The sequence below is a fragment of the Morus notabilis genome, unplaced genomic scaffold (assembly GCF_000414095.1).
Source record: "Morus notabilis unplaced genomic scaffold, ASM41409v2 Scaffold70, whole genome shotgun sequence".
In the NCBI taxonomy this organism is placed as follows: domain Eukaryota; kingdom Viridiplantae; phylum Streptophyta; class Magnoliopsida; order Rosales; family Moraceae; genus Morus; species Morus notabilis.
Genome location: NW_010365594.1, coordinates 232,889 through 248,600, shown reverse-complemented (window position 1 = coordinate 248,600; position 15,712 = coordinate 232,889). Strand labels below are relative to the sequence as shown.

The 15,712-nt window shown below is 34.8% G+C and overlaps 2 protein-coding genes across 2 annotated transcripts; one reads left to right on the top strand and one right to left on the bottom strand.

The window, feature by feature from the left end:
* The first annotated feature begins 4,145 nt into the window (after positions 1-4,145).
* On the top strand, positions 4,146-6,664 carry LOC21398347 (transcription factor PIF7). Its single transcript, XM_024172391.1, has 5 exons — positions 4,146-4,676; positions 5,369-5,461; positions 5,556-5,621; positions 5,858-6,286; positions 6,497-6,664. The coding sequence occupies exons 1-5, from the start codon at positions 4,146-4,148 to the stop codon at positions 6,608-6,610; spliced, it is 1,233 nt and encodes a 410-aa protein (XP_024028159.1). The 3' UTR covers positions 6,611-6,664.
* Positions 6,665-10,872: 4,208 nt separating this feature from the next.
* On the bottom strand, positions 10,873-14,759 carry LOC21398345. The gene is made up of 3 exons (XM_010108338.2): positions 14,485-14,759; positions 13,012-13,076; positions 10,873-12,916 (listed from the first exon to the last, which is right to left on the bottom strand). The coding sequence occupies exon 3, from the start codon at positions 12,882-12,884 to the stop codon at positions 10,986-10,988; it is 1,899 nt and encodes a 632-aa protein (XP_010106640.1). The 5' UTR covers positions 12,885-12,916; positions 13,012-13,076; positions 14,485-14,759; the 3' UTR covers positions 10,873-10,985.
* Positions 14,760-15,712: the final 953 nt, after the last annotated feature.

Here is a 15,712-nt window from a genome sequence, read left to right as displayed (position 1 = left end):
TCTTCAATTCTTCTTGTTTGATGAGTATTGATGTTGTTTTTGCAACTTGTATTGTTGGGGATCTCACGGGAGGTTTGGGAATCTCACGAGAGTGATGGGTTCGATGGGTGGGGGAATGGGCGATTAGCTATGATGGCTGCGACGGGATCTAATGGGGGAAAGGCTTTGTGTGATGGGATCTCACGGATGCGGTACCTTCGCAGCGGGGGAGGGACTGTTGCCGGTCGGCGGTGTGGAGGTTGGGGCGGTGCATCGACTTAGTTGGGGCATAGGATATTTCATTGGTTTTTTTTTTAATCGTTGGATAATGAATTTCTTAACAATTTTCTAGTAATTAATTCATTTTTTAGGAACTAATTAATTCATTTCTTTTCATTTTAATTAGATTTTAATATTAGTGTCACGTTAGTAAAATCTGTTAGATTATACACAAAAATAGACACAAAAATGGACATAAGGGGCATTTTAATTTATTTTTTATAAATTAAGTTGCGTTTTAAAAAATCAAGATACATTTTGAAACAATACAATGTAAATAGTTCATGATGTATTTATAAAAATAATTCTAATAATTAACAAAAACATAAAAAGAAAAATTAAACACAAAATGTATGTATGATGCTACTAGGCATGTAAGACTGTCCAAATGAATGATACCCAATTGTCAAAATATAATCATTATTCAAATAGCCGTATAAAAATATTTACCATAGAACACCTAAAGCACGTAACATAAATATAATAAAAAATTCTAACATAAAATTACATATTAATTTAAATTAAAATTTTAAATCAGTAAATTAAACGGTCATCTAAGATAATTCGGCTATTGTCTATGGCAATTAAGCAACCCATTTGGATCTCTGGTGTGTTACAAAGCGCTGATATCATAAGACGGATTTATGAGTAATTGTAATTGCCAAAGTTATTGTTTTGGACTCTGGAGGAATAAAGTATGATAATTTTAAGAGTTACCATGAAGAAACGAAAACATTTTGTTACTGACTGATTCTGATAATTTTAAAAGAAACATTTTGTATTAAAATTCTTTTTTCCTTACATTTTTTCTATATTCCTTTTAAAACCAACGTTAGAGAGACGAAAATTTATGGATGTTTTGATAAGTTTAATTTATTTTACATAATAATTTTGAGATTTACAAAAATATGATGATACAATAATATTAGAATGTGCAATAGACGCTCTAGATTACGGTTTTACCCCTAATGTTGGGAGAAAAATCGTGGTGGGGTCTGGGATTTCTCATTGTGAATGCTTCTGACGAGGGAAATTGATAATAGAGGACAGGTGGTGGCAAAATAAGATGTGTGACAGATCGTTGCATGATTCCACGTGGCGGTCAGTGGATATGCCTACGTGTCCACTGCTCATGCAGTAATTCATAATCCAGTGTCTGGTTAAGGAAAACGCATTGGAAGGGTTGGAGATTTGGATTTTAGGCAGATGTGAAATCTATGATTGGAACTGTTGTATTTTTTCCTAGGGCATTTTTGTCATTACGCATTTTATATGAATTATAGTTGATCGCACTTTTACGAACAGTCAACTTATTTTTTTTTTTTTTTAAGTCAGCCTTTTCATTATCTTTGATTTGAAACCATGTTTATTTCCTTAAAAAAAAAAATCGTGTTTATTAACTCCGATTTTTCTGCCTAATTTTCTTGTCAAATTCTCATATAAAATTTAAAATAAGCTATTGAATGCATCTAGTTTGTCTTCTTTTTTTTTCCCGGTTTAATTTTTGCACAGTAAGGACGCTAATAAGACAAGACAACTGAGGCTCTAGCAAAATTATCTGTCTGAATAGATGATGAGCTTGCTTGGATGGAGGAGAATCCATCTCCAATTGTGTATATTATTGTATTTGATTCTCTCTTTTACTAATAATAACAGACTTTATTGTTTTAAAAATAATTTTTTAAAAGGCAACTTTTAGTTTTCTTTGATTTGAAATCATGTTTATAAACCAAGATTTTGCTTAATTTGCTTGTCAAATACTCGAATAAATTTTAAAATAAACTATTGAAGATCTCCATCCTTTGTTTTGCATCCTAGTTGTTAATTATTGACACGAACAGGAAATTTTTTAAGAGGAAAAGTGGGGAGGGCCAAGAAAAGGACAAAGTTATTGTCAAATTTTCAGAATCTCAACCTGCTAAATTTAATGCATGTTTAACTTGCATGATGTGATTTAGATCAACCACAATCTATGTAAGGTTGTCTTCATGTGCACCCTAATTAATGTGAAAGTTTCCTACTTCTTAAATCCATGTATTGTTTTCATTACTTTGCTTATGGATGATATATTATAAATTTGAGAAGTATACCACTACGACCAAAAAATATATATACCTGACTGATTCAGAAGAAGCCAAAATAATAATAATAATAATAATAACAATTATTTTAATATGATTATGAAGTCTACACTATAGGTTAAAGGAGACATTCGATAAATGACCCTTTTTAAACTTTAACCAAATAGCGCAACTTTTTATTGTTTTTAGTAACATGGCTATTTTTTTACAGCAGTTTAAGAGTGATAAAACTTTGACAATTTACAATTTACCTTCAAATCTATGGACTAAAATCTCCTAACAAAGCTTGATGTGCTTGCAAATATATACTCTTTGATCATTCTCGTTTTGATGCTTACACAACTAAATCATCAAAACAGGAATTCGCCCATTTGTTCTTGTAAGATTTCATTGCTGCCCAAGATAAAAGACAACAATTATCTAAAATTCAGTGGGATCACTACATGAACTATATTTGAATTGGTATAATTTGTGTTGTCATCGTAGTCCTGTTTCTTTCTCACACAAATGAATTATAGAACTAACACATAATTAAAAGGTAAGGACAGGTCCTTAAAGAAAGTTAAGGATAGAGCCAAAGCATATCCAAATTCCTCTTTAGGCTTGTTTTTGCCACCACATATTTTTGTGCAAAATCTCCATCACACCAAAATGTGACATCAAGGAGGGGACCAGAAGACAAAAGAAATTAAAAACGGTCCAAACTCACAACACAAAGCTCCCTAACTCAAGTCTTTCCCATTTTTCATTTTTAGATGAGAGAGAGAGAGAGAGAGAGAGAGAGAGAGAGAGAGAGAGAGAGAGAGAGAGAAGTATCAGAATGAGTCATTGTGTAGTACCAAATTGGAATCTAAGGCACCAAAGACAAGAACAAGTCGAAGGAGAAGAGGGAAACAGATCCTCTCACGTGCCCAACCAGCAGAATCCTACTACTACTACTACTACTTCTAGTAGTCACCTTGTTGTCCCCATGTATGCACTAATTCTATGATTCTTCTTTTTTTTTTTTCGTTAATATTTTTGAAATTCTTTCGGTCTTTCTTTCTTTCTTTCTTTTTCTCTTTCAATCCAAGTGAAATAAAAAAGACCCACTTTGATTTTCTTGTGTTATATGCACTTGGAATGACCTTTTTTCTTGTTTTAATGTCCTTACATGAAAGGGAACAAAAGTTACTGTTTTAAGACCCACATTTTTGTCCTCCTTTTCTTCATCATTTTCATGTTATTTCCACACAAGAGGTTTCTTATGATCTCTTGGTTTCTGACCAGTTCTGCCCCAGTAACTGACAGTATAGTATGTTGTTTCTCACGGCTATGATTCTTCTTTTGAATGTCATTTTGGCCCTTTTGGCAAGAAAATCTTTTCCATTTAGAACTATATATATACACACGCACTACTGCAGAAACAGTACTTAAATTATATGTTTTTCCTCTTCTATATTGTACTCTTTATTCTCTAGTACTCTTGTATGTTTATTTGCCCTTTTCTTCTCTGTCTTACCTCTCAACACTCAAAAGTAAAACCCCACTTTTCTACTTCAGGTCTGAGGACTCAAAAACTTTATATTAAAGTTAGGCGTAGTGTTAGGTTACTCTTTTCTCTTTATTTTTAATTCCCTTCGAAACAACTCGTCACATCATCATTTATGTCTCCAACTTCCAAAGAGTATATATATACCTATCTACACAAATATTAAGCTTGTTATATTCTCCATTTACATGAATTGTCTCATTCATAACAACCATATTTTTCATTTTAAGAATGTGACTGCATTTATTTCCCATATATCATTTTAGTATTAACTCATGTTTCATGTGCACTTGGGGAATAAAAAATCCAGATCAAATTACCAAGTTAAGGAGTTAACACCGGCAAATGGCCAGCTAGACATGCATGGGCTTGGTGGGCTACTTCCCTTGGGCCCAGCAAAGCCCACATGGGGCAGAACCGGAGGCACACTTGAGTCGATAGTCCACCAAGCCACATGCCACACACATGATCCCAATGTGACACATCATGGACACGGACAGACGCCAGCCACCATAGGCTCCAACATTGTTGGACCCTTAATTGGCAAATGGGCCGAGAACTCCGGCCAGGCACCGCCGCCAACGTTAGTGATGAGAAAGCGGAGCCGATCGGATTCCGACTATGGGGGGAGGAATTTGAGTAGCAGCAGTAGTATGCAGGAAGAGCATGGTGGGCCTAGTGCTAGTGCTAGTGCAACATTTTGTAGGGAAAGTGACACAACTATGATGACATGGGCTTCATTTGAGTCTCCCCACAACTTGAAGAACAAAACTAATGATGAAGATTTTATCTCTCATAGTGACATGGTAAAATACACACATTGAACTTGAAATTTTAGTCCCCACTCACTAGTTGCTCATAGGGAGACACACCTAGCTATATATGGAGTTCAAAATCTTTTTAGTATTATTTATAAGAAGCTAGCTATAGAAAAGACTCAATTAGAAAATGAAAAAAAGTTAGGTTGTCAGTTGTCACATGTTATTCTTTTAAAAGTAGCACCATAACTTCCAATTTCATTACCAAATTTGGATCAGTAGTAAGTCTCTTTTATATTAGATGTTCTCTTTTAGTGCACTTTTTTTTTTTTCCGGAGCTTTCACTTGTTTTTGTTTGTTGTAAATGGGCTTTTTTAATTTGAATTTTCGTCATTGCTCATAAGTAGCTTGAGTTATAATATCTTGGTTGGTTTTTTTTCCCCCCTCTTTTATAGCACTAAAAAGAAAAAAAAAAAAAAGTAGTTCATGGATAACACTAATTTTTACTTTTTTGTCTACTGCCGCATAAGTAATTATCACAAGTACAATAATGATTGTGGTAAATAATCTAACGTGACAATAACACAAACTCAATTTTTTTTGCTACAATGTTTCCTCTTACCCAACAAATAGAACATGTGCTAAAACAATTGAAGAAGTTATTTGTTGTTATTAATTTGTCAAAGAATGCTTTGCACCAGTTATAAAGCATATGATAAAAACCAATTCATTTTTAATAGGAAAACCATGATGAAGACCAAGAGACCAAATCAGGGCGCTCCAATTCAACAAGAAGGAGTCGAGCTGCTGCTACTCATAACCAATCAGAAAGGGTAAATATGATGATCAAAACTTTTTAATAATCAAAATCAAATATATTAAGAACCTTTTGTTCAAATCTTAAATGTTTTTATATGATTGTCACAGAAGAGGAGAGATAGGATTAATCAGAAGATGAAAGCACTGCAAAAGTTGGTGCCAAATGCATGTAAGGTGAGCAATAAATCATTCACAAAAAAGCACTACTTCTTACTCACCTTTCAAATAGAATTACGTCAGATTCTTTCCGTCCAATTGATGGGTCCTGAAATTTCTAAAATGATGAGGGGAATGGGGGGCGGGATGACAATGATCCTTTTTTTCTGAGCAAAAGTGGAAAAACACTGTTTTTGGTTTTTTCTAGCAGAAATTCATTCTCATTTCATAATCAAAACAACTTTCAATGGCAGACTGATAAGGCTTCAATGCTTGATGAGGTGATCGAGTATTTGAAGCAGCTCCAAGCACAAGTCCAAATGATGAATAATGTGAGGAACATGGCACCACCATCACAGCCGCAGATGATGATATCTTTAGGAATGCAACAGCAGCTGCAGATGTCGCTGCTCGCGCGGATGGAGATGGCGATGGGCATGGGAATGCTCGACATGAGCTCTATGGCAAGAGCTGCTCCTCAGTCGCTCCTGCCACCTCTCATCCATCCTAATCTGTTTGCTGCCGCTGTTGCTAATGCTGGTGGTGGTCCCACATTTGCTCCGCAGCCTTTCATGGTGCCCCACATGGTTCCTGCTCAAGCCAAGCCTAACCCTGCAGCGGCCTCTAGCACTTGTGCTCCTTCGGTCCCTTTGCCTGATCCTTATTGCGCTCTTCTAGCACAAGTATGTGTATGCCATAGTTTCAACTTTGCCTCTTACCTTACTCTGTTGTTGTGCTTTTTGCTTTTCTTGTCTTTAAAGAATTTTCTTGGTAAGTTATGGTGATCAATGAGGTTTTGAGGCAATTAAGAGATATTACCATAGAAGTTTAAATGAGAATCTTGCTAGTCTAAGTTTTCTGATTTTTTTTTTTAAATTTTGATTCTTCTGTAGTCAATGAATATGGAACTTTACAACAAGATGGCGGCCTTATACAGCCAGAGAATCAACCAGACGACACAGGCGACAAGCAGTCCATCTCGGTCGAGTCATGTGCAACAGGATTAAGAAGCACTTATTATATTGTTTGAGGACAAGAAGCAAAAAGGGACGGATTTGAAGAAAGCCTACAAGGATTATAGAAGATGGTTATAGTTTATTTAGAATGTGACCTTATACAATATCTGTATTATATGATTAATTTATCTACATAATATGCAATTGTAATTGAAGTATTTGTATGTTATTAACTCAAAAAGTTTATAATGTGATTATTCTTACTTCTGTGATATGGGTAGCTCATTGGAAAGTCTTGCTTCATAAATAAACAACGGAAATCAAGTTAGTTTTCATTCACACTTGTATAAGCAAAGTTATTATGCTCCTCAAGCTTAAATGTAATTTCTAAAAGGAAAGGAAAAATTGGTATAAATATGAGGTGCTTGAAACACAAGAAATGGACAGTGTTGTATTTTCCTTAAATTCTTGTTTTCTGTAGTGGAAACTTCATTGAAACAATTATTTATTGTAAATGAATGGAGTTCGTCAAAGAAGTAGGCATGCCAAGCACAGGAAGGTCAGAATTCATTTATGTATGAACTACTCTTAAGGACCACCAAATTAAAGAGACAAACAAAATTATATATAAACACACACACACATATATATATATATATATTTATATATAAGATATCTTAAGCGGGTAATCTGACCAATATTTATTCAACTTGATAGTTGAGGATTGAAAGAATTTAAGGGGTCCCTTATTTTGTCCACATGCGATTGTTGAAAAATGAATTTGAAACTAGAAGCATATCAATGTTAGTATTATTTATAGCAGGTTCTGTGATGTTCTGTCCAATGTTAGCTACTTCTCTACTGCTTAAATATGAGGCCCGTCTTATTGTGGTAGTCCTCATCTTAAATGGTATCTTATAAGGTCATGATTTTATCATTTCCATTGCATCAAAAATTATGTGCAGAACAAAGAATTTGGGATAAGTATACATAAGAGTGTCATAAAGTTCAGATTTTTTATCTAGCAAAAAGAAAAAAAAAAGTTCAGATTTTGGAACCATTCGAACAATCATATAGAAGCGCAAATTACAAGTAAAATGCAATGCATAGGATAAGACTCATCTTCTTTGCTGATATTTTTCTATTCCTGTTCTCCTTGTGACAAACACCAATCCCACAAGTAAAGATTGCGTCCAGAAACATTTTTTGGAGCGAGTATTCGACCACTAACACCACTAATTTCGTCCAACAACATCGACATGTACTGAGCCTAAAGTCAATTTCTTATACACGGCAGGGAATTTGACGAGAGCCAATGGTTACCGCAAGCAAGTCATGTCTTCATCAAGACCATAAAAAATCTCCGATAATGCCTCAGACAGTTCATTTAAAGCTTGTAACCTCTTAAGCATACATGTAGGTCAAATTTCTTAGCCATGTTCCCCATCTTCTCAAGCCTATAAGTAGCTATTGGTGTCGCCAACACTAGAAGTTAGAGGTGTCATTAGCTTCTTCACATGAAATACTTGTAGGGGACCATAGAACACTCGGTGTGTTATCCGACTCATGCATGTGTGCAGGCACAAAAAAGGGCCTAAAGATGTAATAGAATAGTCCTTTTGTTCTATCCATTCCAGGCAACACAGCAAGAGTTCCTTCTCCACCTTGACAATATGCTTCGACTTGCTTTGACAAGGACATCGTTTGCTTGTCGGCCGAAGAAGAAAAGAGAGATTGAAGTCGGCATCGATGCTTTAATATGCTTTGCGGAAGATTGGGATTGATGGCAGGGATTAGGGTGAGTTAATATCAGCTCATTGACTATAGTTTCTAGGAATAATGATGTCGTGTAACCGTGCATGATAGCGAAAGAGACTCATAAGAATGGAGCTTTGGCATATAACATTTTGCCGAATTTTCCCTTGAGTTTCTTTAATCCATGGTTAACATTGAGTTTTTATGTCAAAATTCTTAAACTCAGGAAGTGACATATTCTTATACTTCCTTTCAGAAAAATCTAGAATAACTTATTTTGTTTACATGTCTGACTTTATTAACATGAATTGGTCAAAAATATCTGCAGAATCTATAAGCAACTATGCATGACATGCCAAAGAAAGATTGAAAAACCAAGAGATCAAAACTATCAATGCGGAAGTGCAAGTTCAGTTTGATGACATTAAATGCTGGATTACAACAATTTCGTTTAAGTCTGTCGAAAACAAGGATTTGACCTTGAGATCGAGATCGAGATCGAGATCGAGATTGAGATAGATTCATCATCTTATTACGTGCACCACTTAAATGCAATGGTCATGAGCAAAATGGGACCATTGAAATCAATTCATTGAGATTTCATTTTGGTTAGAAAATGGATTATTATTGTATGAAACCCAAGTTGGCCTTGGCTTTAAAGAGCAGAAATACCAAATTCCTTGCATTTAAAATCCAAGAGGATCATTAATTGTGAGTGGAATGTTGAAGCAAAGGTTTACCTCACATTATGATCAGTGAGTTTCAAAGAATGGGGTTGGTTAAGGACCATTTTGCTTCTTTCTCACAGGCTGGAAATATTGGGGAGGATTGATTTGAAGGCATTTTGTACCCCTGGAAGGAAATGTCACTTTCTATTATGAGAGTGACTCCAACTAATCAATCACAAAAAAAAAAAGGATAATAGAAACCTTATCTTCTTTGTTTATTTTATTTTATTGCATTTTTTGCTTCCTGCTATGTTCTTCTTATGGCACTGGCTAGTCTCATCTTGCAAAAGTAATTCTATGGTGTCTTGGGATAGAAGGCCAAAAAGATGGACCAAAGCCAAAAACTAGAGAGAAAAAAACATTAATGATCTTTTGGTACATTTCCAATTCAATTTACATTGGCATATTCTTAATATTAGTTACTAATCAGTGAGTGGCTGTTTCTCTCTAATTTTTTTGATTTTTTATTTAATATATATTAGAGAAAGTTCGGGGTTTATTACTAATAGCTGAGGATTTTAACTTGCATTAAATTTTTACACTTTAATTTTGTGCACATTAGCAAAAATAAACAGGATTGTCAGAAAAAGCATTTTTACAAATGTATCAAAGTTTGAAAGTAAATACACCTTTTCTTTAATATTTAGGGGACAAAGTGAGTAACCATAATTTAGATGATAAAAACAAAATTTATGTTTAATTCAATGAATATCTACGTAGGTAATTTCACATTTTGTTCAGATTATTCGAATGAAAGACCTACATTGTTGTATCTCATTAAAATCTTTCGGAACTTCAATTTCTCCTCTAAAAGCAAAAGATTACGACCTCTCAATGATTCTATGCAATTCAATAATCAACCTTCGAAGTTTCAAGCTTAAATAAACTTAGCAAAATCAAGTCGATTTGATCTAGGAAATATGGCACAACAATGTAGGACTTGCATTTTGTCCCACATTGACAACAAACAAGCCAAAAATTGTACTTCATAAGCACGTGAGAAAACACGGACAATCGCCGAGCTGGGTAGCGCTAGCTTGTGACTCGAGTGAGGGCATTAAGGATGGTTGGAATGCAGTTCGGCCCACTATGCAGGGCTGGAAGGTCGCGATTTGTCGGCCCGCCCGGTCCAAGTCGTGAGTGGGCCATGGGTCTCAAACGAAGGCTTGGGCCTCCTGGTCCCTAGAGAGGGGGGCACCGCGTGAGGCTGGTTTCACAGAGCAGCGAAAACCTTCCACTCATGACAGTGGGCGGATAACGGGCCGGCGCACCTGCAGTCCAGATTGCCTTGTGGGCTGTCCTCAGCTGAACAACCATCTTTTTCTACTTTGTTTGCATTTATTTATTTGGAATGGGATTTTTTTTAAAAAAATTTAAGGAACTTTTGACTGGGATTTCATTCATTTTCTCAATATTTTTTTTTTTAAATATCATTATGAGAATATAAGTTACTATTAAGGAAAACAAAGGGGAATTGAACAAGTTGATGTGGTACAACCTCATTTACAATACACAAAAAAAAAAAAAAAAATAATCCCAATGCATAAATAAACTTTTACAGTACGCAAAATAGCAAACCACATTTATTTCAATAATCCACAAGTAATGTTCTAAATACAAGTACCAAAAAAAAAAAAGAAAAAAGAAAAGAAAAGCCATCAACAAAATAAAAATGGGAACAAAAAGGTACATTACTTTTGACGCACCCAATAAATAACTACACTCTTCAAAAGAACCATCTCTATAGCTTGGTTGAATGTCTTCCTAAGCATTCCATTGAAGCTTATCAGATCTTCCACAAAGCTTGTGATTCCATTCATATATCATCCTCCAATACTATTGTTTTAATTTCTTCTTTGCTTTTTTTTTTCTTATGTACAGAGTAATTACAAGTTCAATAAATAAGAAGCAAACAAACAAACAAACCTCTTGAAACTCAACAATCAAGATGCACCTCCAGCTGTGGCCGCGGGTTTAGCGTCCTGAAGAGAGATCACGGTTTCGAAAGCACCAACCAAAGCCTTGACCTTGCTCTTCCTAGTCACCACAAGCTTACTTGCGGTCTCTTCAATCACATTATTGAACAAACTCCGCACTTCTTTCTTTCCCGCCACATTCCGGTGTCTCAGAACGACTTTCTCCGAATTCGTTTTACTAGCACCACTCAACTCGCCACGAATAACTTCCCTCATCCTAAAGCTTCTTCTGGTGGCAACTTCTGCGTTTTGACGTCTCGAGATAACTTTCTCCGAGCTTGTCTTGGTAATGGTATTAATCGCCTCGCCTTCACCAGTGCCCTTCCTCCTCCAGCTTCTCCTTGCAATAGTACTACTAGAACTATCAGCATTTTGGTTTCTTGAAACAACTTTCTCCGGTTTGGTTTTAGTGCCAAAATCAGCAGATTCGGCAACAGCAGCTTCATTGCTTTTAACGCTTGCCTTTTTGATATCTTCTTTACCATTTTGGATCTCCCCGAGATATTTCACTCGCCTGAATTTGAGTCTCCTAGGAGTACTGTCCGCAGGTTTAAGGTCAAGTATTGTTCCTCTCCTGAATTTCAGCTTCTGGGCAGCGGAGCTCTTACTGTCTGAGACGACTATTCCAACCTTTCGAGCGCAGTTCCTGCGTTCCACTTTCACATTGGCTATCATCTTTTGATCCACTTTCGAATTGACCATCTTCTTCTTCTTCTCAATTACCTCTGTCTGCTGCAGAGACGTGCCACCAAGACCATTTTCTTTGCCATCAAGGCACTCTGACGGAGATATGGATGATGACGATGATTGCAATGAAGCCAAAGGTGGTTCTGTACTTCGAGTTTCATGTTTTGTACGTCTGAGGCCTTTCTTCCCAAGTGAAGGAAAGGGGGTTGACCGGGAGGCATGACTTCCGGATACATTGGATCTTGAGTTCTTCCGAGAGGATGGAGGTGAGTGAGTAGTACTAGTAGAGGATTGAGACAATTGAGTGGTATTAACATCCTCTTGAGTTGGTTCCGAAGTTCTGTTCTCAATAGTTGATTCAATGACATACAAAGTCTTTTCTGGAACGTCCTCATTGCTTGTATGCTCAGGTTTTATACTATTTTTAACCTTGTTTTGGCTCTTCAGATGAGACTCCCCTTTAAGGTTTTGAGAGTTTCGAGTAGTGATATCAGAAACTCTCCTAAGAGAACGCTTGGGGGACAAGGGAATGGAAGGAGGAACCAAAACCTTTCTCTCTCCCAATACCAATTTCGTTGTTTCTTTGCTTCTGATTTTGCTTGTTTTTCTACTGGTTGAACTTTCTTGTGATTCCTTGCCTTTTTTGGTTTCAACATATGCTGCACTTGGAAGAGAAGATGGCTTTGATTGCTCCAGCTTCGAATTCGAACTGTCAGGATCTTCTTCCCTAGAAACATCTACTATTCCTTCGAGGGCAGATAAATCTTCTTGTGAAACTGAAGAGGCGGTTTCTTTATTCAAGGATGAGGAAACTTCTCTCTTGTTGGCATCCAGATTATCATGTTTCTTGGTTTCAGAATCTTGACAAGGCTTAGGGCTTATCACAAATTTCATCTTCCTGTCAGCTGAAGAAACAGTCATTTCGAGACCCTGGCCTTCAACTTTTCGTGCTTTGATCCATTTCCGTAATGGAATCCTTTCCTTTGCATCAAATCCATGTTTTCTTCCATACTTGCAATAATCATGGCAGGAACCTGGGGAAGCTCTAAGATAGCGAGAAAGAACCTTTGCTCCGCCGTTTAGTGGACTTATTTTTTCAGTGGCATTCCTTTTGACACCAACAGTTTCAGGCTCAATATTTTCTGGGATTATTGGGATTTCAACGCTTGCCTCAGCCATGATTATCAATATTTAATAGCAAAACTCAACACCTGTAGCAGATTATTATAATTATCATTTACTTAAAGAAACAAAGAGAAAGAGAAGAACCTAATGCATTACATGATATTGGAAAAGAAGTGCTCACCAGTAATCTGATGAAGAAATAGTAGTTTCAATATTGAGCTTTGAAAGCTTCACAAGGTTGCTAACCTGCAGGGGAAACAAAATAAAAATAAAAACTCACACACACACAATTACTAGAATCAGAAACCGGATCAAGGAAAGATCAAAGGCTTTTGGTGATTAGACGAAGGAGTTTTAGCGGTTTTGCCCCTTTGCTTTGACTGAATTGGCAAGTTGTCCCCTAAATATCTAATTATGGCAAATTACCCACTAAATTCGATAAAACATTGTAAACTGTATCCAAATCAGTGAATGACGTTAAAATTTAGAAGGAAACGCCCCCACACACGACACATGTTGATTCGATCTTTATCTAAAAGTTTAGTTTCTTCCTTCAAACAAGTTCATGAAACATGCAAGAGGACATTTCCATCTAAATTTAGATCGTCATTATCGATTTGGGCACACTCTGCAACGCTTTATTAAATTCAATCTGATTTACCAAAGTAAAAATTTTTAAGGAACGATTTACCATATGTAAAAAGTTCAAAAGCAGATGTGCCAAAAACACAACATGGATTTCCTTCTTAACCAAGGTCTGTGTATTCAATCTTTTTGTTCTGATTTTATTTTATTTTTTAAAATTTTCTTTTATTAGGGCCCTGTAGCACTAACACAATCTACTTTCATCTTTTTTTAATAGACATTAAATTAAAGAAAAATTCATGAAACACCTGTAAAATCAGAAATCTAACTTCTGAATCTTCAATCAAATAGGCCCTTCAAATACAGAGTTATTACTCAAATACCCAATTTCTGTCTATATAACATCTACATGCCACACAATCAACCATCAAATGCTCCAAAACATTCAAATCCAATATATCATAATGAATGAGTGCAAAAATATAGACACAAAAGCAGACGAACAAACAAAAAGACAAGATAAAAAATTACGAGACATTTTATTAAAAACACAGAATTTTCAGCTAAAAAAAGAATCCCATATAAAAAAAAAAGAATTCATATATATATATTTATATATGAATGTGTATATATAACATAGAAGAGGAAGATCAATGTAACAACCTCAGGCAACTGGGCCAGATAAAGCAGAAATCTTTAACATGAAAAATAAAAAATGAATAAAACGATTTGCTTGTGAGTTATGAAACAATTACTGAGCTAAATATCAAGTCAATTGCATTAGAAAATAATTAAGACAAGCTCTGTTTTTCTCTTCAAATATCACAACAAATACCATTCCATTTCATATTTGATCGTAGAAGAACTGGTTTTCTCATTACAGATTAAATTCATAGCCAAGAAAACGCCAGAAAGACCCCCCAAAAAAAAAAAAAAAAAACTTAATTGCACTTCATCATCAAGAAAAAGGTTGCTCTTTTATAAGGAACAGAACCCAGAACAAATCTAAAAACAAAAAAAAAACAAAACAAAACAAAACAAAAAAGAGAAAAGAGAAAGAAAAGATTACCTTGTTTTGTTATGCAATCCTCGGAAGAAAAGAATAGAAAAGAAAAGAAAACAAGAAGTCTTCTATGATTAGAAATGTTGGTTGTTTTGCTTGCCTGTCTTTCTTTTCAATACTAGAGAGAATTTGGCGCGTTTATTTGCAGCAAAAAGATAAAAATAAACCTTTCTTTTTTTTTTTTTCCGAGAAAGTTAGAAAGAAAGACAGAAGGAAAGAAGTTTGTAGTTGGCGGAGGAGAAGATCGAGAAAAAATAGGACAGAGAAAAATGGATTAACGAGGAACAAATGAACGACCCCACAAACAAAAAGCAGAGGGATTGTCTGAGAAAAATGTTTAGTCGTGGTTATCATTCCCTCCCCCGCCTGTGAGATTCTACCACGTGTGGGCCCATAGTTTTTTTATTTAATAATTTTTGACAACCTCTTCGGTCGAATCCTCGTAAAAGAAATTCTCATTTTTAACTATTAAATTTGTGGTATAAATAGTTCTATGTAATACGTTATAAATTTTTAATATATATTTATATAAATTTAACATTGAAAAATTAATTTAATTGTTAAAGTGAGAATTTTATTGGTAGAGATTTTTTTAAGATCTCATGATAAAGAATACCTAATTTTTTTATAAAAAAAATTCTCCATAAGACTCGGGAAAAAAATTATTATTGATAAAAAAAAAAAGATCTCCTCCATGTTGTTGAGCATAAGGAGAAAAAAAAAGTCCCTCTTATTATTGATATGGTCAATTCTTTGTTGTTTGATATGATTAAAATTATATTAAATTAAAAAAATATGCATAATAAAAAAATTCTGATACAGATTTGATAACTGAAAATGAAATCTTTTCAATAGTTTATTTTTAATGTCTACAAAAAAAAATCTTTTAAGAAAATTTATTTTGATATGGTTTTGATAAAATATATACTATCCTTAGAATTTGTTTTATTTAAGCTTTTTCTACACCTTATAAATAATATTTCGTTTCATAATGTAAGATTCCAATTGTTTTTCCATGGTGTATATTATTATTTTAATTTAATCTGATAATGAGATTACATATGATAAAAACCTGTATAAAGTGATTATTTTAACTCAAAGTCGTCATGAATTCTAATAGATTTATTATTGAAGAATTATCCAACTTTATGGGTCATATGTGGGGTCATTTCAGTACTTCTACTTATCAAGTCTAAAAGGAAGTCTAAAAGGCCCCACCTTACTTGCAAAACAA

Bases quoted from the DNA above. Each gene is read 5' to 3' on its own strand.
- LOC21398345 (XM_010108338.2), bottom strand. From the start codon at position 12,884: ATGGCTGAGGCAAGCGTTGAAATCCCAATAATCCCAGAAAATATTGAG.
- LOC21398347 (XM_024172391.1), top strand. From the start codon at position 4,146: ATGTTTCATGTGCACTTGGGGAATAAAAAATCCAGATCAAATTACCAA. The intron at 4,677-5,368 runs GTAAAATACACA...CATTTTTAATAG, and splicing joins TTATCTCTCATAGTGACATG to GAAAACCATGATGAAGACCA. The intron at 5,622-5,857 runs GTGAGCAATAAA...TTTCAATGGCAG, and splicing joins TGGTGCCAAATGCATGTAAG to ACTGATAAGGCTTCAATGCT.